This window comes from Enhydra lutris, unplaced genomic scaffold (assembly GCF_002288905.1).
Source record: "Enhydra lutris kenyoni isolate GAN:26980312 unplaced genomic scaffold, ASM228890v2 scaffoldscaffold5, whole genome shotgun sequence".
NCBI classification, from domain to species: domain Eukaryota; kingdom Metazoa; phylum Chordata; class Mammalia; order Carnivora; family Mustelidae; genus Enhydra; species Enhydra lutris.
This window is the reverse complement of record NW_019154089.1, coordinates 13,987,038-14,013,599: the sequence shown is the minus strand read 5'-3', so window position 1 is coordinate 14,013,599 and position 26,562 is coordinate 13,987,038. Positions and strand designations below refer to the sequence as shown.

At 52.3% G+C, this 26,562-nt stretch overlaps 1 protein-coding gene across 1 annotated transcript; it reads left to right on the top strand.

Moving 5' to 3' along the window:
* Positions 1–786: 786 nt before the first annotated feature.
* Positions 787–26,437, top strand: LOC111141079 (cadherin related family member 2). Its single transcript, XM_022493412.1, has 31 exons — positions 787–838; positions 1,111–1,182; positions 5,038–5,177; positions 5,294–5,333; positions 6,750–6,850; positions 8,788–8,877; positions 9,506–9,631; positions 9,703–9,849; positions 10,147–10,222; positions 10,310–10,425; positions 10,545–10,778; positions 11,995–12,150; positions 12,233–12,394; positions 12,666–12,727; positions 12,997–13,240; positions 15,195–15,434; positions 17,782–17,851; positions 17,999–18,604; positions 19,216–19,287; positions 19,703–19,752; positions 21,072–21,223; positions 21,337–21,445; positions 21,537–21,625; positions 22,087–22,155; positions 22,263–22,340; positions 22,433–22,493; positions 22,574–22,698; positions 23,213–23,326; positions 23,408–23,488; positions 23,860–23,917; positions 26,230–26,437. Exons 1-31 carry the CDS (start codon positions 787–789, stop codon positions 26,362–26,364), a joined length of 3,927 nt encoding a protein of 1,308 aa, XP_022349120.1. The 3' UTR covers positions 26,365–26,437.
* Positions 26,438–26,562: the final 125 nt, after the last annotated feature.

The following is a 26,562-nucleotide window of genomic DNA, read 5'->3' as shown; positions in this document are numbered from 1 at the left end:
TCTGCTGTCTCTTTCTCTCTCCCTTGGAGGACCCCCATCTTTTGGAATCAGCCACAGATTGGGGTCATTTTCTCTTGGTTCTCCCATGGCTTTGGAGTCCTTCCCAAACTGACTTGACTAGGGAACCCTCCCATCTTACAGGGCCAGGGTTCCAGGGAGCACACTTTGGGAAAGGCTGCCAAGGCGGCTGTTAAATGCATCAGCAAGTAGGGCAAAGGAACTTGCCCACTCACAGAACATCTAGATTGTCCTCGATAAGTCACAGTCCCTCTTTAGGCACCTGATTTTGAAGTATGCTATTAGCGTAGACACTTGAAATAGGCAGGGTAGTTTAGTGGTTGAGGAAATGAATTCTGGAGTCCCAAACTCCCGTGTACAGAGCAGAGTCTTGTCACTGATGCCCTGTGCGGCCTCAGGAAAGCCCCTTCCTCTCTCAGCCACCTCATAGTTGCAAGAATAGAGAGATTACACATGTAATGTGCTTACAGCTGTCCCTGTTACACAAGACACTGAATTCTGGAGTCAAGCTCAAGGTCATTCTCAGGCTGGAATTCTGGACCAGGCTCAGCTACCCTGCCTACCCCTCTGGGTTCCCCCCCACTACCCTGGAACATCTGGAAAAGGGCAGTGAGTGACAGGAGCCCTGGAGGTTGGGGAACTGCTGAGTTGGAGTGGGGGGTGGGCTCAGTTCAGACCCAGACAGAGGGAGGGTCCACCAAAGGGAGGGGGGCCTGGGGACAGTTGCCCCTTCCCTGTTCCCTCTTCCCTCAGGTCCTTCCAGACATGATGGCATGGCCGTGGCTGTCCTGCCTCCTGCTTCTTACCCTTGTGGTGTCTGGTGGGTACTTCCCCTCCCCCACTAGAGTAACACTAGCCTGGAGATCCTTGGCAGGACCCTCCAGAAGAGAGTGACACTGCCTCGTCAGCAAACTCCCAGCTCCTATGACCCAGACCCCTGCTTGGCAGCCCTGGGGAGACCTAGGGAGGAGTCCAGGCCCAGGCGGGTGAGCTGGGCTGAAGCTGGGACTGGTGTGGGCTCCCACAGAGGGCAGGAGGGGGTCAGGCTTCGTAGGGGCATCCAAGTGTTCTAAGTGCTCTCTCTTCCTACAGTGACAGCCAACACGGCCCCAGTGTTCTTAAAAAACATGTCAAGAGTGAATTTGCCCGAGGACTTACCAGTGGGTGAGTGACTATCCCTGTGCACAGACTGCGCCAAGCCCTTACCCAGAGAGGGTCCCAGGGTCTCCCTTATGGGCTTGCTTCCCATCCTGCAGCCCCGTGGCTCGTCACGGGGCGAAGGTGGCCAGGAGGGAGTTTGTTCTAGAATTTGTTTTCTTCTCTTCAGCTTTTGTGTCAGGGCCCTCACATGGCGTCAAGTAACCAAGACACCCCACGAGAACATTCTTCCTGTTTCCCATCTCTGGCTGGTGTTTCCGATGGCCCAAAGAGAGAGGACCCATCTGGGACCATTCTTTCTCTCCCATCTCTCACACTTGCTAACCTCCCTCCACTCCCTGCTTTTCTCCCCTCTAAACAGGAAGCAGGTCTCAGGCTCAAAGCCTTTCACGGACTTCTCACCGGAAGTTAATAATTGTGTTTTACTTCCATTGCCTTTGTTCATAGAGCTGCTTTCTATCTATGGCAAGTGAAATGGATTTCTATTTACAGCCACAATCTAAAGCTTGCTTTTATTTTCTTTTTTGAAAAGATTTTTAAAAATTTATTTGAGAGACAGAGAGAATATGCGTGGGGACAGGGGCAGAGGGAGAGGGAGAGAGAATCTCAAGCAGACTCTGTACTGAGCGTGGAGCCCAAAGTGGGGCTTGGCCCCGCAACCCTGATATCATGATCTGAGCTGAAACCAAGAGTCAGACACTTAACTGACTGAACCACCCGGGCATCCCTAAAGCTTATTTAAAATAAGTGTATTTACATGAAATGCTAAGTTGATTAAAAGAAGGATCATAAAGAATGAGACGTTGGATATGGTAAAGATCGCAGCAGTGTACAAGAGGGAATGACATCTGGGAAGCATTGTTTTGGAAGAAGCTGCAGGGACTGAAGACCTAATTCCCAGCAGGCAGGATATGGGTTGGGGAAATGGAAATGAAAGATGTCTCCTCGACTCCCCAGCCCTGGGACTCCTGCACACTCTGTCCTCCGCACCCCCCCCCCCGAAACAGAAAACGAATAACTTTATTGTTCAGAGCAGTGCACCTCCTTCCCCGAGCCAGATCAAATGAGGATCTTTGATAACCACATGGCTCTGCTCTGGGCTTTCTTAAACCAAAGGGCGATTTCCTTCTTCCTGAGATAAATTCTATGGCTCTCTTACCATGGGAGAGCATTTTCCGTGAGATTTTTTTTTTTTTTCAAGTATGTCATTTAGACTTTCTATTTTGAAGTTAATATATGCGCAGGAAAGTGCATTGAATCACATGGAATTACCACTGGATCCGGAACTAAGATGTTGCCAACAGCTCCAGGCCCCCTCTCTCATCCCTTTGGTCACTTCCTGTCCTTTCTTCCCTACACAAGACTTCTTTTCCTGACACTAACACTGTACCACAGATCTGTTTCATCAGGCAGACTTTTAAAATATATATATAATTATGATGTTTTAAATACCAATTTTAGTTTAGTGACAAACATACATAATTCTTTTTTTTTTTAAAGATTTTATTTATTTATTTGACAGAGAGAGAGCACAAGTAGGCAGAGCAGCAGGCAGAGGAAGAGGGAGAAGCAGGCTCTCCGGTGGGCCGGGAGCCTGATGCAGGCTCAATCCCAGGACCCTGGGATCAGGACCTGAGCTGAAGACAGCTGCTTAAGCGACTGAGCCACCTGGACACCCCAAACATATATAATTCTTAATATACAGAGACCTAATATAGGTCTTTTGTTTTTGTAGATTTTATTGATATGTTGCATTTAATTTTTTTTAAGATTTTGTTTATTTATTTGACAGAGAGAGACAGTGAGACAGGAAACACAAGCAGGAGAGGAGGGAGAGGGAGAAGCAGACTCCCCACCGAGCAGGGAGCCTGACGTGGGGCTCAATCCCAGGACCCTGAGATCATGACCTGAGCTGAAGGCAGATGTTTAATGACTGATCCACCCAGGCATGCCTACATTTAATTTTTTTAGGCCACTTTTAAAAAAAGGATTTTATTTATTTATTTATTTAGAGAGTGTGTGAGCAGGGAGGAGGGGCAGAGGGAGAGAGAGACACTCAGGCAGATTCCGCACTCAGCACAGAGCCCAGCCCTGGGGCTTGATCCCACAACCCAGATCCCACAACCCCAAGACAACAACCTGAGCTGAAATCAAGAATTGGAGGCTCAATCGACTGACCCATCCAACTCCCCTTCAGGTCAACTTTTAAAAGAGCATTTCTGGGACACCTGGGTGGCTCAGTCAGTTAAGCATCTGCCTTTGGCTCAGGTCATGATCCCGGGGTCCTGGGATCGAGCCCCGAATCAGGCTCCCTGCTCAGTGGGAAGCCTGCTTCTCCCTCTCCCACTGTCCCTGCTTGTGTTCCCTCTCTTGCGCTCTCCCTCTCTGTCAAATACATAAATAAAATCTTAAAAAAGAGAAAAAAGAGCATTTCCTCCCTGATGCATGTTTCTATGCCCCCAGTCAAATATATACAAGTAAGGGTTTATGCCCGCCCACACACCTCCTGGATTTCCTTAGGTATAAAGGCCACATCTTTTTGCACTTTAAGTGAATCAGGATGTATCTTACCATTGAGATAGTCATTTAACACAGAGTGACTTTTCTCCCCCCAGAAGCAGTCATTACATTGATAGTGTGTCTCACAATCGAGGAAACATAAAGTAGACACTGACATCATCTTTGCAGAACGTTGGTCTGGTGGTCTTCCTAGAGGAGGGGGTCTTGGTGGGGAAGGACTATAACCAAGCTTTCTGAGGAGTTGTGGGAGGAGCTGGGACTGTTGGGCCAGAGAAGAGCGGCCTCGGGGGCATAGTGCGGAACCTGTCCCTGAAGAGATGTCATGGGCAGGAGGGGTGGGCTGGTCCGCTGAGGCCCTCAGGCTGAGCATGGGGCCGCAGGGCCCCATGGAATTTGTTGTGGCACTTTTGAACTTTGTGGGTCCCTGACTCTATATTAAAATTATGTTTTATGATAGAAATGAAACATTCTTGTAGGTCTCCTAAAAGTCTCATAGGCCCTGGGTTCCATACCTCATGGACAGAAGAGATGAGGCCTTTGGGTCCCCACAGCCAGGACTTACAGGGAAACACACTTTGGGAAAATGGAGAAAGCCCTTGCTAAGGGATAGTTGTCTGACAATGGAAGGGGGTGGCTGAGAAGAGAGTAACGTTTCTCAGTGGCAGAGCAGAGGCTGGGTGGGATAATGGATGTAAGGTTTTGGAGAGGGGCTGGATGAATCTGTAAAAAGTTTCTTTGAGATTGGAGAGTTGGTGGCCTTGGGATCTTCGAGTCCCCCAATATCTCCAAGCCCCTGCTCTCCCCAGGGACATGCCCTCTGGGGCACAGTGAAAGAGTGGTGGCCCCTGGCTAGCAGTGGATGCTCACCAGATCAGGTGTTTCTGGCAGGCTTTGAGCAAGCTCTCTGGGTGAAGGGAGGGCTTTGAGGTGGCCCAGGCACCCCCAGAGGGACTTCAGGAGTTCCCCGTCCAAGGATGTCCCCAGCAGCTACAGCCAGACACTTCCCCTCCAGCCATCTTTGGTCTCCTCTCAAGGAATGCCAGGAAGGGAATTCCAGGGCCAGGAGAAAGGGTGATGCCTGAATCGCAGCCCACCCTACCATGTCCAGGGCAGAAGGGGTCTTCCCCTGGAGGAAATCAGCATGTTGTTATCAAAGCCATTGTGCAGGTGCCAAGCAACAAAATCAAACCTGACGTTTATGGCCACCAGGGCCAGAACCCTGGCGGCTGGGAGGTCCCAGATTTCTGCACACAGAAAAGACAGGCCCCCTAGCCCAGCTCAGCCAGGCCAGGGCTAAAAGAGGTGACCATGGACCGTGGGCATTCCCTGTCCCATCTCCAGGTGCCGAGGCCTTCTGGTTGGTCGCGCAGGACCAGGACAATGATACATTGACCTATGCGATTAGTGGCCCAGATGCCTCCGTCTTCTCTGTCACCCCGACCACCGGGGAAGTGAAGCTGGCTCACCCTCTGGACTATGAGGTAAACGGCAGCAGCCTGGGGAGACCCCGGGAGGGGCGTGGGGAGGTGAGGGCCCTCCCTGTGCCCTCACCCCAAGCAGAGGCTCACCTTGGACCTCTTCTCCCTGCCCGCTGCAGACCGCCTACTTACTCCAAATCATCATCTCCGTGACCGACCAGCACAACAAGCCAGTGAGTTGGAAGAGGGGAGGGGAGGGGAGATGGCCCTGGAATCGGAGAGCAGGGCACTAGGGGCCCCTCCTGCCTGCATCCCCTACCTCAAGCAAGCAGAGAGAGCCCTAGTTAACAAAAACTGAATTCAATATTTATTTTCATCTAAATTATACTCATCCATTTTGGGCCACACAATATTACCAAGATTTTAACATTATTATTAATTTACTTTAGTTACATGAAGATCTCACCTACATCATAAGTTTAATTGTATTAATTCATGTTAATACAAATGTTAATAAAAAACAAGTGCTAAATACCTCCCTCTCTTAGCTCTTCCGAGGCAGTACTTTCAACTCTCCAGGCTAAAAGTGTTGGGGTCAGCACTCAGATTTCTAAATGGCATGCTGACACCACTGTGCCTTACGTCTGTGAAAGTTGAGGATTTTGTCTTTAAAATACACTCCCCAAACCCTGTCCATTAAGAAAAATCATTTTAATGACTTGGATATTCATGAATATATTCTCTTTGTAAACATCTTAAAAGTTGCAGCTCAAGCTTGAGTCCCCTGGGTAAACCCTTCCCAGCCCACTCCCAGCCAAAGCCTCCAGTCACAGTTCTGCCACACCCCTTGCTATGCATTTACATATATATGCATCCCTGGAAGAAAGATTGTAGTTTTGGAGCATTTCCTGAAACCCAGATGGGATCCTACTGAACATAGTATCTTTTTTTTTTTTTTTAAAGATTTTATTTATTTACTGGACAGACAGAGATCACAAGTAGGCAGAGAGGCAGGCAGAGAGAGAGGAGGAAGCAGGCTCCCCGCTGAGCAGAGAGCCCGATACGGGGCTCGATCCCAGGACCCCGGGATCATGACCTGAGCTGAAGGCAGAGGCTTTAACCCACTGAGCCACCCAGGTGCCACCTGAACATAGTATCTTGAATTGCCCTGTCCAATTGAACAGTCAGCTTTGGAGCTCTGCCCGTGTCTCCTCATGAGCTGCCTGTTTCTTGTACTATTTTCCATGTGGGGACATACCGTGATGCTTTAGCTGGTCTCCTTGGACAGACACTTAGGTTGTCCGCAGCTTAAAACTATGCAAACAAATCTGAAATGAACATTCCTGTAGTAGATCAGACACATTTCAGATTTTTTCAAAATGACCTAATTATGTCTGCAACTTCCTCTGGAATGGTTCTGTAAAGATGTGAAGAGAGAGATCAAACAATGACTAAATCTGGGTGAAGAGATTTGGGAGTTTTGTGTACTATATTCTGGTGTTTGAAATTGTATTAAAAACGAGAGTACCCCAAATATTGCCAAAGTGTCTCAGAAACGAAGCCAACTTGCAGTCCCAGCCAGACGCTCCTTTTGTCTTCTCAAGCTCTTGCATTTTCCAGGCTCACTTGGGGTTTCTCACCTGCAGGTGCAGAAGACAATGCAGGTGATTGTAGAAGATAGAAACGACAATGCTCCCGTTTTCCAGAATACTGGCTTCTCCACCAGCATCAATGAGGTAACATCTGCCCTAGAGGTGTGTGTGTGTGTGTGTGTGTGTGTGAGATGCAGGCTTCCCAGAAGCTCTTCTCAGGGTGCAAAGGACCAGAGACAGCCAGCGGGGGGGCGGGGGGGGGTGTCCAGGATCGGGGAAAAGCACGCCTTAAAAGGGGTAGCTGCAGGAACCAAATTCAGGGGAATGTAACCCCATGGAATAGTTATAGCAACATGTTACAAACAACAAGACTGGATGAGAATGATTCTAGTTATGAAAGCAAATTTTTTTGAAAAACAGAATTTATTTTTTCATGTATCTGAAAAATTTAGAGGTATACTAACTTCAAGCACGATGAATCCAGGTACTCAAGCCTTGCCATCAAGAAGAGATATCTCGGGGTACCTGGGTGGCTCAGTGGGTTAAGCCTCTGCCTTCAGCTCAGGTCATGATCCCAGAGTCCTGGGATCGAGTCCCACATCGGGTTCTCTGCTAAGCAGGGAGCCTGCTTCCCCCTCTCTCTCTGCCTGCCTCTCTGCCTACTTGTGATCTCTGTCAAATAAACAAATAAAATCTTTTTAAAAAAAGAAAAAAAAAGAGATTTCTCTCTACCTCTCAGCTCTGCTTATCTTGTTGCCCCCATCCTTGGGTAAGAGGGCCATTCTCTCTTGTGGTGATAAGAGAGCAGCTCCACTCTTTGCAAGTTGAACATAGACTGTCTCTTTCTCCATTGTCCTGGCCAAAACTCCAGGATTGACTATCATTGGCCCATTTTGGGTCACGTGCCTATCAACCTAGGGGTACAGAATACTCTGTTTGGCTAGGTCTACATCATGAGCCCCCCCCCCCCAGCAGGGGAGGGCAGGCCCACTAGAACCACCTGCATGGGGAGGAGGTTCCCCAATGGTCCCTGAGCAGCAATCACAACACCACTCCTGGATCTTCATAACCATGTGGCTTTGAAGATGTATGAGGTGTGGGTCCCCACACTAGGTCAGGCATAAGACCAGTGAGGTCCAGGTAGCCATTTGACAGGCTTTGATGGAGCACCCACTGGATACCAGGCACTGTCCTTGGTGCTGAGACTACCTGGTAAATAAGGCAGACCTGGTCTTACCACCCTCAGTAGCTCGCATTCTAATGAAGAATATAGATAATAATCAATGAAACATTAAATAAGCAGGATTATTTCAGGTGGCACTAAGCTCCACGAGGAGCATAAAACAGGGTAAAATGAAAGAAACTGACCAGGAAGGGGGCTGGCTTAGGTTGAGTGACCAGGAAAGGCTTTTCTGAGTAGGTGACATCTGAACAGAGACCTACATGGCAAGAAGGCGCCAGCTGTGGGATGCTCCAGGAGAAGAATGTTCCAGGCAGGGGAACAGCAGATTCAATGGCTCTGAGCTGGGAATGAATTTGGAGTGTTCTAGGCATAGCCAGGAAGCTGGTGTGAATGGAGGGTAGAAGGTGAGGAGAAGGTGAGCTCAGAGAATTAGCCAGTGGCCTGACCTCAAAGGGCTATAGAAGCAGGGTGGACTGCATTCTGTGGAACCATTGGGGGGGTTTTAGCACAAGAGTAATGTGGTCTGATGCATGATTTTCAAAGATCACGTTGGCCACTGTGTGGAAATACTGAAAGTGTGGACAGGTCACAGGGGCGAAGGCCTCCCCAGAGAACCTTCCAGCTCTGCAGAGTGCTGTCTGGAATGTACTGCTGTAGGCTGTAGAAAGCCCACAGGAAGAGCAGGGGAGTGGCACATCCTTGGTTCTGGAATGACTGTACTCTGTTCCCTGCCCTCTCTCCCCTAAACTGTGTCCAGAGGCCCAGCCCAGGTGGGAAAGAAAGGGGAACATTGGGTTTCAGGATTTTTTATGTCTATGGTACAACTGGGGACACAAGTTCGGGGGGTGGACATGAGTGCTCGGTCATGGAGGGGATGGATTGGAATTCCTCATTACAGACCCTGCCAGTCGGCTCCCTGGTATTCTCTGTGCTGGCCACGGACCCAGACACGGGGTTAGCAGGAGTGGTGGTGTACTCCATAGAGAAGGTGAGCATGGGCCAGTCCTGTGGGAATATGGGCCCCACTGCCTCTCATGGCCACCAGGGGGCAGCATGTCACACACAGCCTACAGGAACCTTGAGTGTTGGGGTGAGGATAGGGTCTTAGTGGTGGCCCAGCCCCGGTTTCCAAACCTTTTGCTGGCCCCCTCTGAACTTCACTTGGCCAAGCTACCTAAGGAGGGTCCCTTCTGTGGACAGGACCCTTCTTCCCTTCTTCCCCACCCTCTTGCCTGGGACACTGTCTGCATCCCTGTTGGGTTCGTGTGACATCACCAGGTATCTGATACACAGAAGAGGAAATTGAGAGGTACAGTGTCTTGTCCAAGGTCACACAGACAGCGGGGGCTGTGACCCCATTTCTCCTGAAGACAAGTTTGCTAGCTATAGCTCCTGTCTCCTAAGTGCCTATGATGAGCCCAGCAGATTCATTACCCCATTTGACTTTCCTCTCAACCTGCTGTTGACATATCTGAGCTCATTTCCCAGAGGTAGAAACTGAGGCTCAGAGAGGTTATGTGACCTGGTGAGGGTGGCAGGGCTGATCAATAGCAGAGCTAGGGGTCAAGTCCCAGTCTGTCTGAGAGAGGTTCTGGCTTGACTGTGCTCTGCCCTAGGTCATCCCTAGCACTGAGGAGAACCAGCACCTCTTCAAGATCTTACCCAATGGCTCCATCATCCTCAATGGCAGCCTCAGCTACAACAACAAGAGTGCCTTCTATCAGCTGGAGCTGAAGGCCTCTGTGAGTGGGGGTACAGATGGAGGGGCCCCACAACCTGAGGCCTGGCCTTACGGAGACCCGTTTCCCCACAGGACTCAGGTGGCTTATACAACAACACCTTCATCATCCGCAACTCCTCACATGTCTTCCTGTCCATCTCTGTGGTCGATGAGCCAGACCTGGACCCCCAGTTTGTCAGGGAGATTTACTCGGCCTCTGTGGCTGAGGATGCACCCCAGGTGTGCCAGAGGACCTGGGGGGGGGTCTGGGTGGACACAAGAGGCAGGGAAAGGGGGCGCCTGGGTGGCTCAGTGGGTTAAGCCTCTGCCTTCTGCTCAGGTCATGATCTCAGGGTCCTGGAATTGAGCCCCACATTAGGCCCTCTGCTCAGCGGGGAGCCTGCTTCCTCCTCTCTCTCTCTGCCTCTCTGCCTACTTGTGATCTCTTGTCTGTCAAATAAATAAATAAAATCTTAAAAAAAAAAAAAGAGGCAGAAAAAGGGCCTGGGACGCTGATCCACCTGGTTCTCTTCACAGGGAGAATCGGTGCTGAAGGTAGAGGCTGTGGATAGTGACAAAGGCATTAATGACCTGGTGACCTACAGCATTTCCAGTGAGAATGGGTGTGTCCCCAGGTGGAGGAAGGGATAGGGCTCTGCCAGAGCTACTGGAAGCAGCAGCTCCCACTGCCTCTCTCCAGACTCCACAATGCCCGGCTGGTTTGACATCGGGCCGGATGGGGTGATCAGGGTCACCGGTTCCCTGGACCGTGAGCAGCTGCTGGAGGAGGATGAGGAGGTGAAGGTGCAGGTCACGGTGAGTGAGGAGTCCACTGGCTCTTTTGTACCCGAACTTCAACTTCTGACCTTTGATCTCTGTTCTCTCTGAGCCTTGGTTCTCTGACCTCTGCTTTCTGGCTTCTGCTCGGGTCCCAGGCCACCGAGATGCACCCCAACATCTATGGACAAAATGCCAAGGTGAGCACATGGGTCACGCTGATGGTGACAGATGTCAATGACCACAAACCTGAGTTCTACAACTGCAGCCTCCCGGCCTGCACCTTCTCCCCCCAAGAGGCCCAAGTCAACTTCACCGGCTACGTGGATGAACATGCCTCCACCCGCATCCCTATCGACAGCCTCACCATGGTGGTCTACGACCCAGACAAGGTCGGGGTGCCCAGACAAGGGGTGGCTTGGTGAGGGGGATGGTGGGAGATGGCTAGGGGAGATGGTGGGGAGTGACCCGTAGAACAAGGTACCCAGATGCGAAGTGGGGAGGGGAGCAGAGGGTGGGTGATGGTGGTGATGATCATGAGCAGCGGTGGGAAATTGGAGTTGTTCGGTGACGTTTGGAAATGTTGGGTGATGTTACAATGGTGTGTAGTTTTGTGCTCAGGGCGGTGCTAGGTGCTGGTAAGCAGAAAGACAACACTGAGTGGAGGTTGATACTGGATGCTAGGTAATGCTGAGTGGCATTGAGGAGAGGGTGGTGATGGGTGCTTGGTGAAGTTGAGGGATCTTGGGGGATGTGGCAGTGTTGAGCATAAACTAGTCTGAGTGGGTGTGAAGTTGGAGGTGTATTCTTTTTATTTTTTCTTTTTATTTTTTTTTAAGATTTTATTTATTTATTTGACAGAGATCACAAGTAGGCAGAGAGAGAAAGAGGAGGAAGCAGGCTCCCCGCTGAGCAGAGAGCCTGATGTGGGGCTCAATCCCAGGACCCTGGGATCATGACCTGAGCCGAAGGCAGAGGCTTTAACCCACTGAGCCACCCAGGCACCCCTGGAGGTGTATTCTTAAGTGAACATTGATACTGAGTGATGGGCAGTCTGGGTGGTATTGAACAATGACTACCTATAGACAATGTTTGGTAGTATTTGGTGATATTGAGTTGGTACAAAATGTGGGTGGAGGAGGTGTCGGGTTGTGGTAGGTGGGCAAGTGTGTTGAGTTGGTGGTTGGCATTGAGTGGAGTGGAAATGGTGTGGAATGGAGGGTGATGTGGGTAACCAGGTGACTTTGGATGCTGCTGGTGGTTGGTGTTGGTATGGGTGGCCGACTGTGTTGAGTTGGGGTTGGTAAAGAAGACTCAGGAATGTCTTCTGGGAGTGAGGGGAATGTGTCCAGGCTCTGTCTTTCCAGCCCAAACCAGGAGCCCAGTCACCTGCAGACGTCTTCTAACGAGCCCACCTTTGCAGGGAACAGTGAGCAGCCTGGCTTCCCCAGGGTCCTCTTGCCGCAGTCTCTTGAGAGCCTCCCCTCATGGGACTTCAGAGGCAGGGCCTCCTGACATAGGCACCTACAGCCAGGATTAGGGGCAAGGGGCAGGGTGGTGTGTTGCAGGGGTTGGGGTCTCTACTATACCTTAAGCCCATCTCCACAGGGCAGCAATGGCACCTTCCTGCTATCTGTGGGTGGACCTGATGCTGAGGCCTTCAGCGTCTCCCCGGATCGGGCAGCAGGCTCCACGGACGTGCAGGTGTTGGTGAGAGCTCCCGCGCTGGTGGACTATGAGAATAAGACAGTGATGCTGGTGCAGGTGAGGGGTGTTCTGGGCCAGCAGGGAGCCCGGCCCATGGGCCCTCTGGTCCCCACACTGCTGATTCTTCCTCTATCCTCAGGTCGTGGCTACTGACTCAGTCAGTGGGAACGCCTCCGTCGCCCTGGTGACCATCCACCTTAGAGACATTAATGACCACCGGCCCACATTCCCCTACAGCTTTTACAACCTCAGTATCTGGGAGCACAGTGCAGATGGCACTGTGGTCACCGACAACATCCATGTGAGTGAGGGGGACCCTGTGGGGCTGGGCTCGGTGAGACATGGAGAAACACAGACCTGGGGACCGTGACCCTGCCCGTGACTCTCTATCATCTGATGTCCTCAGGCTCGAGCCAGCATGCACGCGTGTGTGTGGGGGTGTCTATTTGTGAATCAGAGTGTGTCAGGCGTTCTTGGAAGCCTGTACAGCCCTGTCCCCTTCGATCGCTTGGCTGGCAGCGAGTACCATCATTTCCAAACCATGTCCCATTGTCTAACTCTCTGCCCCACAGGCCTTTGACCCTGACACAGGAGAGGGGGGCCGCATCACCTACAGCCTGCTTCCAGGGAATGGGTAAGGTCTCAGGGTGGGCGGAGGGGGGGCGGGCAGATGAGCGGGGCCCGGGCCTGCCTCGCTGCCTTGCTGTGGGGCTAGGGTGCAGGCAAACTCTAGGACACCCAGTTCCATTTCAATTTCAGATAAACAACGGATAATCTGTTTAGTATAAGTGGATGGCAAATATCGCAGGGGGCATTCTTCAATATTTTTGACGGTTTATCTGAGATTCTAACTTAAGTGGACATCCCGTATTTTTGTTGGCTCCCTCTGGCCACGCTGCACAGGGCAGACATCTTTGAGGTGGACCAGAGCTCAGGCACAGTGACAGTGAGGAACGGTGAGGTGTTGGACCGAGAGAAGCAGGCCGAGTACTACCTGACGTTGCAGGCCACAGACGGTGGGAACTTGGCAGCCTCCACTACGCTGCACATTGTCCTGCTGGACATCAACGACAACAAGCCTGTGGTCAGCGGCTCCTACAACATCTTTGTCCAGGAGGAGGAGGGCGACGTCTTTGTGACCATCCAGGTGCGGATAGGACAGGGACGGGCTCTGTGATCATGGCGGCCCTGGGTTGGAATCTGGGCTCTCCTCTGTGGTTCCTGAGAAAGTTAATCCATCTCTCAGGGCCTCTGTCTCCTCTTTGGAAAATGAGGACAATCATGGTCCTTTTTCCCAGGGTCACTGGGGAATCATGAGATAATATGTGTAAAGTGTTCAGCACAAAGCCCAGCACAGAGCACACCCTCAAAAACCTATTGGCCCTTTTAATTCCAGCCCCTGTCTCATTCCAGAAAGGATTTGAGGTGACTTTGATTAAAAGGTCAGGTAAAAAAAATTGGAGAAATAAGGAAAAAGAGAAAATGAGAGTGGTGTTGCTAATGGGCACAAAAGTAAAGTTAGAACGGAGAACCATGCCATTGCCAGGAGGGCAGCTGAACATTCAGTTCTGAGCTTCCTGATGGCCAGTGCAAAAAGGGAAATAACAGCAGCCAGGTTCACAGAGTCTATGAGATAAAAACCCATGGTTGGCTCCAAAGACATATCAGAGACATGTGTCTCCCAGAGTCATCTGAAAAGGGGGCCTTGGAAGAAGTGGGAAAGAAACCAGGTGCTCAGAATGACAATCACGTGGCCACAGAGCGCTCTCCCACTCCTGGAGCTGTGAGGTTTCCAGAGCACATTCCCATCTCTGGTGTCTTGACTGACATGGGAAGTAGATGCTCTGATGGTCCCCAGGTCACAGAAGGGGAACCCCGAGGCTCAGAGAAGTTCAGCGACTTTTTTGGGTGGCATAGCCAATAGGTGGCAGCCCTGAAACCAGAGCCCAGAACTTTCTGCCAGGGAAACCTGGGCCTTTGCTTCTTGCTCCTCTGGTCTGTGGGTTCCTTGGGGCAGGAGCATTTCAGATCTGCTGCTGTAACTAACAGGAGCCCTGAGACGCGCTTGGTGAATTAACTGGCCTGAATTCAAAGTGCTAAGAGGGGAAAAGACAGGATCAGGCTACTGGAAAAATCATCTCTGGCTGTCTGTAGGGGAGGCATTTAATAAACAACATCCCAAAGGATCTGAGATGCAAGAATGGGGGAGGGGGTGGGAAAGGAGGAAGGGAAAAAGGCTCTGGATTCAAAGCCACGTTTGCCAAAAAACCTGCTATGCACTAGGCTCTCTGCTGGGCCCCAGTCCTCTGAGACGAATCCACCATAATGCCCGCCACACAGGACTCTCAGTTAGGGGAAGAGCGCTGGAGAGTCACCCAAGGGTATCACTTGTGTTGTGCTGAAGATAGCTCAGGGGACGTGGAGGCCCAGGGGAATCACCAGCCTGGCCCGGAGTCAGGCAGAGGGGCGTAGAGGGGAAGGCCTATGCAAAGGCCCAGGAGCATGATGGAACCTGCTGTAGTCTTCATGCTGGGTCACCCCAAAGGCAAACTGAGCACATGTTCAGGACTCTGGCAGGACAAGAACACACACACACACACACACACACACACACACACACACACAAAGGAGTTGGGTGAAGAATCAGCTGTTTTAAATAAAGCAGCACTAAAGTAGTCATTGTGGAAAAATCAGAATCTTGTTGGACTTCACCCCAGTTTACACTTGTTTGCTTTTGACTTTTGAGTATCTATGATATGCTGCCCCATGCCTCCTGTCCACTAGGACCTCAGCTCCCTAAGGGCACTGTCTTGATCACGGCTCTAGTGTCTAAAATGGGGCCGGACACCTGGCAGTGTGCAGTAAATGTCTGTGGGATCGAGGAACGAGCTCAGGGCTGAAGACCTCAGAATCCTGCAAGCTGTTGATGTGACCCTCCTTGATGGGACACTGAGGCCAAGAGATGAGCCCGTGTCCCACCGGCTTTAGGCCTGGTTACTGCCCTTGTGGGCTGGTGCTGGAGAGGAAAGCCAGGCTGCAGGGGAGGCGCTGGGGAGCTGGGAAGCCCCGGTAACTGATGCTGGATGCTGGTTCTCTTATAGGCTCGGGACGATGACCAGCCCGACAACAAAAACAGCCGTCTGCATTTCAGCCTGCTGCCCGGCACCTACAGCCATAACTTCTCGGTAGACCCCGATAAAGGGATCCTCAGAAACCTGGGGCCCCTGGACCGAGAGGCCATTGAACCTGCCCTGGGGGGCCAAATCGTGCTGACCGTGCTTGTGTCTGACTGCGGCGAGCCGGTCCTCAGCACCGAAGTCAACGTTACCATCAATGTGGAGGTAAGGCCTGGCTCAGCTGCGGGCAGGATGCCAGGATGGGCCCCGTGTTGGGGAGCTCCCAACAGGTGGCCAGCACCCCCACACCTCCAGCTGGAATAAAATTTCTGCCCTTTGTGGTAGGGTGGGCAAGAGAGTTCTGGAAGCAGGCCGCTTGGGTTAGGATTCTGGCTCTCTTGTGGGGCTTTAGGCAACCACTCAGCCTCCCTGTGCCCTCAAGTTCTTCATCTGTAAAATGGTGACAAAAATGCCAGAAAGTGAGTTAACGAGTGGAAGGTGCTTTGCAGAGTGCCAGACCCAGAGGAGGTCCCCAGTGTTTCCATTTGCCCCCTAATTCCATGGTTTTACTCTCCCCAGTTTGGGTCACTTGTGGTCAATAGCGTTCTGGGAACAGCTGATCCTCCTTATGATGTATCAGGTCATCACAAGGTCGGGAGCCTAGTGACGTCACAACACCCACGTGGTCCACCTCTCTTCATGTATGGGGGCATGTCATCATCTCACATCAGCACGACAAGTAGGATGAGTGCAGGACAATCGCATATTTTGAAAGAGGAGAGAGAGAGAGACCACATTCACACTGACTGCTATCACAGTATATCGTTACCATTGTTCTATTTAGTATTAGTTATTTTTTATCTCTTCCTATGCCTAATTTGTAAATTAAACTTTATCACGGGTATGTTTGCTCAGGAAAAACATCGTGCGTACAGGGCTCGGTACCAGGTTCCAGGCATCCGCTGGGGGTCTTGGAACGTTTCTCCCACAGATAAGGCAGGAACTATTTACTCTATTGGTTCTAGCTATAATTCACAAAGTTCTACTGAAACTCTCCTATCGCCTCACCACCATTCACAGGCAAAGAGAAGGGGTGAAAATCAGCATTTACAGGGTTTACTGCACACCTGGCCCTGCAAGTTAGAGATGGTGATTACCATTTTATTGATCAAGAAACTGAGGCACGGAGGGTGAGAGTCTTGCCTAGAGCCACAGAATGGGGTTTTGAACCTGGTCTGTCTGGTTCTTAGGCTGCCACCAGCCCCCAGGGCACTTTCCTCTAAAGAAGTGTTGTAACAAATGTGTGCCTCTCCAATATCTATGATGTGGATGGCGCCCCCTAGGCCTGTGCAGTGCGCAGCCTGCGCCACCCCACAGGGCAGCCCTGTGTGCCACTGGGTTGGGATGTGCTGCTTCCCTGCAAGGATCAGAGGGAGACCTCAGGGAAAATGGAGAAACAGAGCCGAATTAGGACTTGTCAGCTTGTTCCACTGTCCTCGGGGTGAAGTAGGCCATGAAGAAGGAAGAAAGCAGGACCGCATTTAGTGAGTGAGTAGGTCCTTTCACACCCACAGACTCGTCTTCACAACCGCCCCTAGAGTGGGGACCATGACCCCATCTTGCAGATGAAGACACTGAGACTCAGAGGAGTCAAGTCACATGTGAGGCAGAGGTGGGACTGGATTTGCCACAGCTCGGCCACCCCCGTGACTTAGGAAGCTGCTGGCTGCATGCACTGAGCCAGACATGCCATTCTGGGAAATTGCCGCAGAAAACACACCTAGTTAAGGAGGAGATGGCTTTGTTTTCATAGATGTCTGTTGAATGCTTACTTAGAAAAAGCTGAAGGCAAAAGCAGATACCTGTGGGCTGCCCGGGGGAAGGGCAGGAAAAGCCAAGGGCACCTGCAGCATGTGTTAGTATTTGGGGAGGAAGCAGCAGGTGGAGGTGGCTCTGTGCGGGGACAACAGTGTCAGTCTCTGTAGGTGTAGGTGGCCAGGGCCGGAGAGGGTAGGTAAGAATGGAAAACAGTGGGCGTCTAAGGCCAGGACCAGGCCTGAGCCTTAGCAGGTTCCTGGAGCTCAGCTCTGCCTGAGCACAGAGCAAGGGTCCTGGGGTCAGCTGAGCTCAGGAAGGACAGGCAAAAAGAGGGGACAAGGGAAAGCCTGGGCCATGGGCCTTTGTGGAAACAGTGAGACCAACAGAATAAATCCAAGGCATGGTGAGTCAAGCTGGCCGGATGGGGACGCCAATAGGAGCTCAACTCCCCTTCTGGAAAGCAGAGTCTGAGATGGCTCTGAATTGTGGTCAGAGAAGCAGGGAGGAGTGGGGCCTCCCTGAAAGTGTCTAACCAATTCCAGAGGTCCTGCCATAGGCCTGTGAGCCCCACGTGTGCGCCCTGGGCTGGTTCTGTCCTCTCAGAGGCACTTTTCTCACGGGTGAAGTGCGGAGATGTTGACAGAGAGTCCGTGCCTTGGGTCAGAGGAAACACGAGCTTCTCAGACTGGCTCTGGGGAGATCGAACTGTGAGGGCTCCTGAGGTTCGTGTGCTCAGAATTTCCTTTGCCTGCAGGACATTAATGACAACCTGCCCATCTTCAACCAGTCCGTTTACTCCTTCTCAGTGAAGGAGAGGGACCAAGGTAAGTCCTCTCTGGGTCAGGCCGGGTGCTGGGGCAGGGGCCAGGTGAGGTGTCGAATCCCTCCCGGGGCACTTGAGGGAGGTGAGGGCAGGGGAAGCCTCCAGTGGCTGCGCCCGGGGTCCCTGTGCAGTCTGCCCTCCTCCACAGGCAAGCTGGTGGGTGTGGTGACTGCCTGGGATGCGGATCAGACGGAAGCTAACAACCGCATCAGCTTCATCCTGTCGGGGAGCGGCGCCAACACCTTCGTACTGCGTGGCTTGGTTCTGGGGTCTGGGTGGGCTCAGGGCCGCCTCTGGCTGCCCTCAGATGTGAGCCTGGACTATGAGACACAGGCTTCCTACAATCTGACTGTGAGTGCTGAGAACCCAGACCCCCAGGGGAGAGAGGCCACAGCAGGAGTTTCTGTGGCCGTGGAGGACGTGAACGATGAGCCCCCCACTCTGGACTCAACCTCACTCCGGGGCATCCGGGTCTCTGAGAATGGCACACAGCATGGCATGGTGGCCCAGGTGGTGGCCTGGGACGTGGATACCTTGTCCCAGCTGGAGATACAACTTGTGAACGTCGTCTGTACCAAGGCCGGGGTCAACGTGGGCAGCCTGTGCCATGGCTGGTTCTCCGTGCTGGCCAATGGCTCAGTGTTCATCAGTCAGAGTGAGGCCATTGACTATGAGTCCTGTGACCTGGTCACGCTGGTTGTGCGGGCCTGGGACATCACCACAGACCCCCGCTTCCTGGCCCACAGTGACAACGGTGAGGCGGCCCAGCCTGCCGGGCCCAGGAGGCTGTTGCATAGGGGCCAGGACACATGTAAAGCATTTAGCATGGTGCCTGGCCCAGAGCCACTTGTGAGGCAGGGTGAAGGGGAGGGCAGCCGTCACTGTACTCGTAGCCCACCTCTGACTGTGGTCGCTAGAAGAACTGCACTAACAGCTAGCCTACTCTGAGACCGTCCTGCCACTGAGAGCTGTGCCAGGCACCATAAAAGTCCTCCTGTGTGTCCTTCCCATACTACTGGTAGGCTAGGTGATCCCTGTTCAATTTTACAGATGAGGAAACTGAGGCACACAGTGCCAGTAACCTAGCTTACACAGCTAACAAGTAACAGGGGGGACATTCCCCGGCGGGGCTCAGTACTTGCCGGATGACCTTGGACAAGTGCTCCCCTCTCTGTGGTATGGGAAGGATACTTCCCACCACAAAGGCCAGAGGAAACAGAGTGGGCACCCCCGGGCAGGAGCAGGGGAGGGGGTGGTGCATGGGAGATGCGCAGGAGGGAGGCAGCAGGGAGCATGGCTTAGGCCCAGGCCTTCTGGGTCAGGCCTTGGCCCAGAGGCCAGAACCAGCCAAACTTATTCCTGTAGGAAGCCTTGCCATCACCATCGAGGACATGAATGACAACGCCCCCTATTTTCTGCCTGAAAGTAAGACTTTCGGTAAGTGGCCACCCTTTCCCTCCATACTCTGCCAGGATTTCCTTCGGGCAGCTCCCATAGGCCCTCTTCCAACCCCAAGTTGGCCTGTGGAGAGAAAGGAAGGCCTCCAATCCCACCTCTCCCCAAAGTTTCAACAAGTGGGGACATCTGAGTTTTCAGCCCAGCTCTGCCCCAACTCATAATATCGGACCCCGGGCCAGGCCCTCCCCTCTGGGCCTCAGTTTCCTCATCTGCACAATGAGAGGTGGATGAGTTGCTAACTGATGGCACAGAGGCTGTTGTAATGGGGGTTTTGATGGTAGAGAGGTTGAGGAAAGATTTGGGGGGATTGCATCCTGAGCTGGGCTTATAATCAGCACTCAGCCGGGTGGGCACTGGCCCTGACCCCACTGACCCTTTCTCATTCAACTTGTAGTTATCATCCCAGAACTTGTGGTCCCCAACCAGCAGGTGGCTTCTGTCCAGGTAAGCCCTCGGCTCCTGCCTCTGTCCATCACGTTAGCCCCAGGAGACAGGACTAAGGCCTTCAGGCCTTTTGGCCGCCCCCAGACTGTTTTAACACAAGAAAGGAAATGTATTGGCTCCAACATATCAAAAGAAAACCCCAGAATGGAGATGAACACTTGCCTAATTGGTAGGATTTAAACTCCATTAATTATCATTTTGTTGTCATAAAAATTTCATGATCATAAAAACTATTTGCAGGCTAGATTTTTTTTCACTATGCCACAATTCTTGAGTCATACAGACAAATCATAACAGCTGTAAATTAAATGAGTTCCTTGCAGATAAATAATTTCCAGAGTGAAATTATAAAAATACTTCCGTGTATTTTTATACATGGGATGTGGGATGTGAGTATGTTTGTGAGAGGGTGCTGGGTGTGCCACATGGGCAAGCGAGGCCTCCCACACATGCCAGGAACCTGGCTCTGGTGGGCCCTTTAACTGACTTGGGGAGCTGCCTGCCTTTCTGGGGCTCAGTTTCCCTCCTGGAAGAAGCTGGCAGTTCCTGGCAGTGATGTGTGGGGATGAAGAGGTTGGGTGATATGTGTGTGCCCTCCTTTGCTGTGGAAAGAGGCCAGCCTTCCCCACTTCAAGCTGAGTCCTCACCACAGTTTCCTCTATAAAATAGGGATAGTAATTCTCTCTTCAGGTTCTTTCAAGCCCTAAAGAGTCTTCCAGTCTTCAGCCAATTACATTCCAATGTCATGAGTGGCCATAGCTTGGAGCCCTTTTCTTTAAATTGACTCTTTTTTTTTAAACTTAAACACCAACTTTGGTCTCATTCTGAAAAGTAGACTCACAGGTCTATGTGTTGGCTCTACGTATCTCTAAAAGGTACTAGAATGAATAAGAACGTTTGTAGGCCCCCCCTCCAATTATTTCATGGTCTGCTAAGGGAATTTGTATTCATGTCAGTAAACACTGAAATGAGGGATTTAAGGGAAGGTGCACACAGTAGGTGTTCAGGAAATGTGTGTGTGTGTGTGTGTGTGTGTGTGTGTGTGTGTGGCTTTGGGTTGGGGCAAAGCAGGACAGGATTTCCACATGGGATAGACTTTGGACAGCAACCTGTTGAGTTAGAGGGCCAGAAGCAGGGACTCGTCCAAACCTGGATTTGCAGAGCAAGCACACTGTTTAAAGTGTTTGCTTAGTTGGGGTGGCCTGGAGGAGGCTGATAGAAATACTGGGACCAGCCCAGGCCATCTCACCTGCTGATTCCTGCTGGGGGTGAAGGGTTGCCTGGCCTAGCCCCTAGGTGTTGTCCATTCTTTCTCCCAGGCCAGAGACAATGACTCAGGGAATAATGGAGCCATCCTCTTCTCTATCCTCCAAGTGGATTTCATCGCCAAGGATGGGGCCACAACCCCTTTCCAGGGCTACTTCCGGGTCACTACCTCTTTAGAGGCAGACATGTTCATTGGCAACATTGAGTAACGTGGGCAGCCCCTGGTTGGGTGGGAGTCAACAGGGCCTCAAGACAGTGAGTTCCAGAGGACTCCAGTTTGGGTTCCAAGACTTAGCCATGCTCATCTACCTTCAATAGGCTGGTGACCAACCTTGATTCCACTCTCCAAGGCACCTACCAAGTGACAGTCCTGGCCCAGGACAAACCTTCAGTGGGTCCTGCTCAGGAAGCTAAAATCACCCTGAATGTGAGTATTGGGTCCTGCCTCTAGCCCCCAATACCCTCTGCCAGCTCCTGGGTCCCTTATGCCTCATCTTCCCCATGCCTTCCTCCTGTAGCTCTTCACTGTGGACCAAAGTTATCGTGTCAGGTTGCAGTTCTCCATGAACAAGGAGGAGGTGGGCGCCAACGTGGAGAAGATTGTCGCGTAGGTTTGGGACGCTTAGAGGGGGCTGTGGGGAAGAACAGGGCCTGAGAGTCTGATCCCTGACGAGACCTGGACAGAATGTAGGTCAAACCTGTCCCTGACCTACACTTGATTTTGTCCGTCTTCGATCTGTAACTGTACCTGCACTTCCTCTCTCAATGCTCCTAGAAGCATAGGATTGGCTGGGGATAGAGAGCCCTAAATAGGACCGTCATGTATGGTTGTGAAGGCTGTGCACTGCACAGGGGTATTCTGCTCGCTAAGTCATAAGCCCAACCCCAGAGGAAGGGGCTGCCCTGTCTAATCTGCACAGAGGTGCTATCTGAGTAGCCAATGAAGCTGTCCAGAGGAGGTGTCCCTTTCTAATTCACACAATTCCTAATTCCCCTGGTAGAGTCCTGGCCATAGACCCAGTCTAAGGCTCCTACCCTATGCCTCAGTGACATCTGCCCCCTTTGCAGTGTTCTCGCTCAGACCACCAGGACTACTGTCTATGTTGTGAGCATTCAGGACATGGAATCCACAGCTCGGTGAGTGCCCACAGGCTCAGTGGCTGGAGTGAAGATGAGAAGCAGCAGCATGAGGGGCCTGCTGGGTGGTTCTGGACGGTTTACTCTTTACCCCCGCCCCATTCCAGGGCCCGGGGCCGTTCCTACCTTGATGCCTATTTTGTCTTCTCGAACGGGACAGCCCTGACCCTTGATGAGCTGAGTGTGTGAGTGGGGCTCCCCTTGGGTGGGCAGGAGGGTGAGCAAAACCCTGGGGGATGCCGACATCCCTTGGGTCTGAGTGGGACTCTGTGGCCAGGATGATCCGGAATGACCAGGACTCACTGATGCAGCTGCTGCAGCTGGGGCTGGTGGTACTGGTGAGTGTCAGCGCAGGGGAGCTGATGAGGGGAGCAGAGAGGGGGAAGGTCCACCCACAACCTGCCTCACACTTCTCCAGGGTTCCCAGGAGAGCCAGGAGTCAGACCTGCCAAAGTTGCTCATCAGTGTCATCATAGGATTGGGAGTGGCTTTGCTGCTGGTCATCGTGATCATGACCACGGCCCTTGTGTGTATCCGGAAGAGGTACTGCTCCCATCAGCCCCCTTGTCTCCAGCCCTGCATTTCCCACCCTTTGAGACATTTGGTGGGTAGAGAAAGCTTGGCTTTAGACATCCGGTATATCTGTATTTAGTCCCCTGAAACCTGTCGTGACCACTCAGATAGGTCATCTCCCCTTCCTGAGCCTCTGTTTCCTTTGTAGAATGAGCACAACACTAGATTCCTCAAGGTGCACAAGGACGCAACGTGCACCCTGCGAGCAGGAAAATGCTAGTCTTTTCATAAATGCTGCCTCTTTTTCCTTTTGCAATATGTTTGGGGCCAGGAGCCACATCTGGATTTGACTCCAGGCCTTGCCACTGGCCAACCCTTGAGGAGTCCTTTCCTTTCCCTGGCTCTTACTTGTGCCCTCGGTATTATGGTGCTAACCCTCTGAACTGCCAGGGCTGTTGTGAAGCCACACTCTCAGTATGTGCACTGGGCACACAGTGGGCATGCAGGCAAAGTAGTGACTCTCCCAGCCCCTGACTCTCCACAGCTACCACCGGAAGCTTCGGGCTGTGAAGGCTGCTAAGGAGGCCCGAAAGACAGCGGCAGGGGTGATGCCCTTGGCCTCTGCCATCCCTGGGACGAACATGTACACCACTGAGCGGTGAGCGGGGTTCAGAGAGTGGGTAAGAAGCTCCATGGGGAGTCTGAGGTTCACAACTGCTTGAATAAGCCTTCTCTCCAGGGCCAACCCTATGTTGGACCTCCCCACCAAGGACCTGAACTTCAATTCCCAATCCTCCTCCAGTGACCTAGATCACATGAGGTGAGCAGAGACCCTCACAGCCATGCTGGTCAGTGATGGCGATGGTGGTGGTGGCGGTGGTGGTGGTGTTGGTGATGTTGGTGGTGTTGGTGACGGTGGTGATGGTGATGGTGATGGTGGTGGTGATGGTGGTGGAGGTAATGGAGGTGGTGGTGGCGATGGTGGTGGTGTTGGTGGTGGAGGTGATGGTGCTGGTGGTGCTGGTGGTGTGGTGGTGTTGGTAGTGGAGGTGATGGTAATGGTGGAGGTGGAGGTGATGGTGGTGGAGATGGAGACAGTCGCGTGGTGATGATGGTGGAGGCAATGGTGGTTCTTGGCCACGGACAGGGAAGACTGGGGCTACTGACTGAGCTCCATCATCTCTCCCACAGTCTCAATTCCCTGGATGACAACTCTGTTGACCTGGAAAAGGACAAGGAGATAATCAAGGCAAGCTGGGGGATGAGCTGGTGCCTGGGGCTTCTTGACATGGGGTCCTTCTCTGAATGGGTGGGGTTCGGGACAGAGCTGCAGGACCTGCTGCTGACATGCATGTCTCCACACTAGGCCCTGGGAAGCCCACAGCCTTGGATGGAACCCAACCTTTGCTCTAATCCTGGTTCACTGAGACTTGAGGTGGGTGACTTCCCTCTGGTTCTGTTTTCTCTTCTGTAAATGGAGATTGGAACACTAAACATGCAGGGCTTTTTGAGAGTGAAGTTAGAGCAGGTATGAAAACCACCTGGTATGAAGCAAGAGCTAAAAAATCTGGTCCCTTCTGTTTATACCTTTGTATGAAAGCTGGCGGGGTGCAGGGAAGAAATCCAGAGGTGGACATAGACTAGTAAAGGAGAGAAGGGAGGCTCACATAAATAGCTGTGCTGTTATTTGTTCAGTAGGGGAGATGGTTCAATTAGATCAACAGTTCACACAGCCTGGGCTGCTAACTAGAATCGCATGGGGAACTCTTTAGAAGTGCAGATGTGGTGTCACAGCCTGGAGATTCTGACCCAATGGGTGGGGATCCAGCCTGCTTGGGTGTGTCGTTAAAGCTCTTGACGTTCTAATGTACAGGATAGAGGAACAGCGAGATCAGCAGGTGGGGTGTGGGGGGGTGTTGCACAGGGATCTGGCTGTAGCATGGAGGCCACCAAATGGGCCCCCAAAGATGGAGGTCACGGATGGCAATCCGGGCGGCCAGGCAGTGCTGAAGGCCTTGGGGTGGACGGTTCATCTCTGGTTGAAGATGGTTTGGGGCCAAAACTTCAATGAATATGTCTGGGGGGAACTGAGGAAGAAGAGAACAGTCTTGTGGGTGAGAACTCGTGGCCAAGTTGGTGGCCCCTGGTGGAGGCCAAGACAGACCCCTATAGGGGAGTGGCATTGGAGGTTCCCGGTGGGGCTGGGCTTGTGGGCTGGGAGGGGCAGGGAGCCTGAGAGATGAGTCTAGAGAAGGGGAGAGGCTGGGCCACTGAGAGCCTTCAAAAGCCAGAAAAGAGACAAGACCGTCCTAGGATGACAGAGGTTGTTATAACTCAGAGAAGCTGCCCAGACTCTACCGTCTCTCCTTCAACAGCGGGTGGGCGCTGCAGTCTCTGGGTGAGGAACACAGGTGGGACCTTTTTCTGAGGATCTCTTGGTGCCCTAACTCACCCCAAACCTCCATAAATGTTTGTGTGGAAGGTCTGAGGGAGCCGAGAGGTGATCTAATGCAACCTTCACAAGCAACCAAGGCCAGAAGGCTCTGGGGCTGACCTGCCTGAGGTCCGAAAGCTTGCAAGGCAAGGGCAGACCAGAACTCAGGTCTCCTGTCTCCAAGGACAGTTTGAATTGTCCTAGGCCGCACTGCACTAATGGCTCCCACCGGGGGTCTACGGTGAGGACTCGGGGGAGCCCTGTTTAGTCCTTCCTGGGGCCCCTCAGATGTTCCACTGTTTACCAGGGACTGGAAAAGCCCTAGTCCAGAAAAAAACCCGTGGAATGCCCTGGGGAGAATGGTGGCAGGGGCTCTGCCCCCAGAGGTGTCTCTGTGTTGGTGGAGCTGAGCCTGGGGCAGGCTCCACAGGAGGGCAACCTTGTGAGGAGGTTTGAGTTTGTGGCAAGTTGCAAGGGAAGGGGGAAGAGGAAAGGTAGGGAGATGAGCATGTGCTGTGATGAGCTGCAGGTGGTACCCTGGGTGTGACGTGGCCCTTTGAGGGTGGCACAGGGAGATGCCAGATTCAACCAGGGGCAGCAACGGACAGTCTTTAGGGCCAACAAGACCCAGTGATCCAAACCCTGCTCTGCCTCTTCCTGGCCATGAGAGCCCTCTGAGCCTCAGTTTCCACATCTGTAAAGTGCGGTACAGGATCCCTGCCTCAGGGGTCTCCTGTGGGTAGTTCAGGTCATGGACTGCGCCTAGCACAGTGTTGGCCTTGGGGTACAGGTGGCAGGAACTGGATTGGACTGACTTCTTGGCACAGGACACTGAGCCTGCTATTATTCAGGACTGAGAACAACACCGAAGTCCTGCTGTGTCCGTGGGTCAGGCAAAGGCCAGAGGAGACTTCCCCCCTCAGGTCCACCCCTTCACCTGTTCACCTGAGCCCATCTGCACCACTAGTGGCCATGGTCACCTCTGGGACACAGCCAAGAAACAGGCCCCAGGAAGAGCATGTGGGACTGCAGTTAAGCAGCCATCTGTCATGGGTTGAAGAGTCCCTTACAGACTGGGAGAATCACCCTATCTCTGCCCTTCACACCTTCCCTCCTTCTCCCCACAGAAGGAAGCCCTACACAGTCTGATGGAGCTAGATACAGAGCCACTGGGCATGGTGCTGTCAGGAAGGAAGGAAGACAGAGGTGGACAGCAGGAGCTGTCCTTCACCAATGCTGGCCTGGACACCACAGACGTGTGATGTCCCTGCCACAGGACCCTTGCTGCAGAGCCCCCCACGGTGATCTACCTCGGAAGAAGTCTTGTCACCCCAAACCACACCTACCCCTCTCTAAATGCATTAATATATCACGCTACTCTGTCCCCTTCTGCTTGTAGGCAATCACACCTGCCAAGAATTGGAGGACAATTTTATTACCAATGTATATTGTGACAGTTT

What these genes read in the sequence shown, in the direction of transcription:
- LOC111141079 (XM_022493412.1), top strand. Translation starts at nt 787, where the DNA reads ATGGCATGGCCGTGGCTGTCCTGCCTCCTGCTTCTTACCCTTGTGGTG. An exon ending in ACGTCTTTGTGACCATCCAG is followed by an intron (nt 13,241 to 15,194) that starts GTGCGGATAGGA and finishes GTTCTCTTATAG; the next exon opens with GCTCGGGACGATGACCAGCC. An exon ending in AGGACAAGGAGATAATCAAG is followed by an intron (nt 23,918 to 26,229) that starts GCAAGCTGGGGG and finishes TTCTCCCCACAG; the next exon opens with AAGGAAGCCCTACACAGTCT.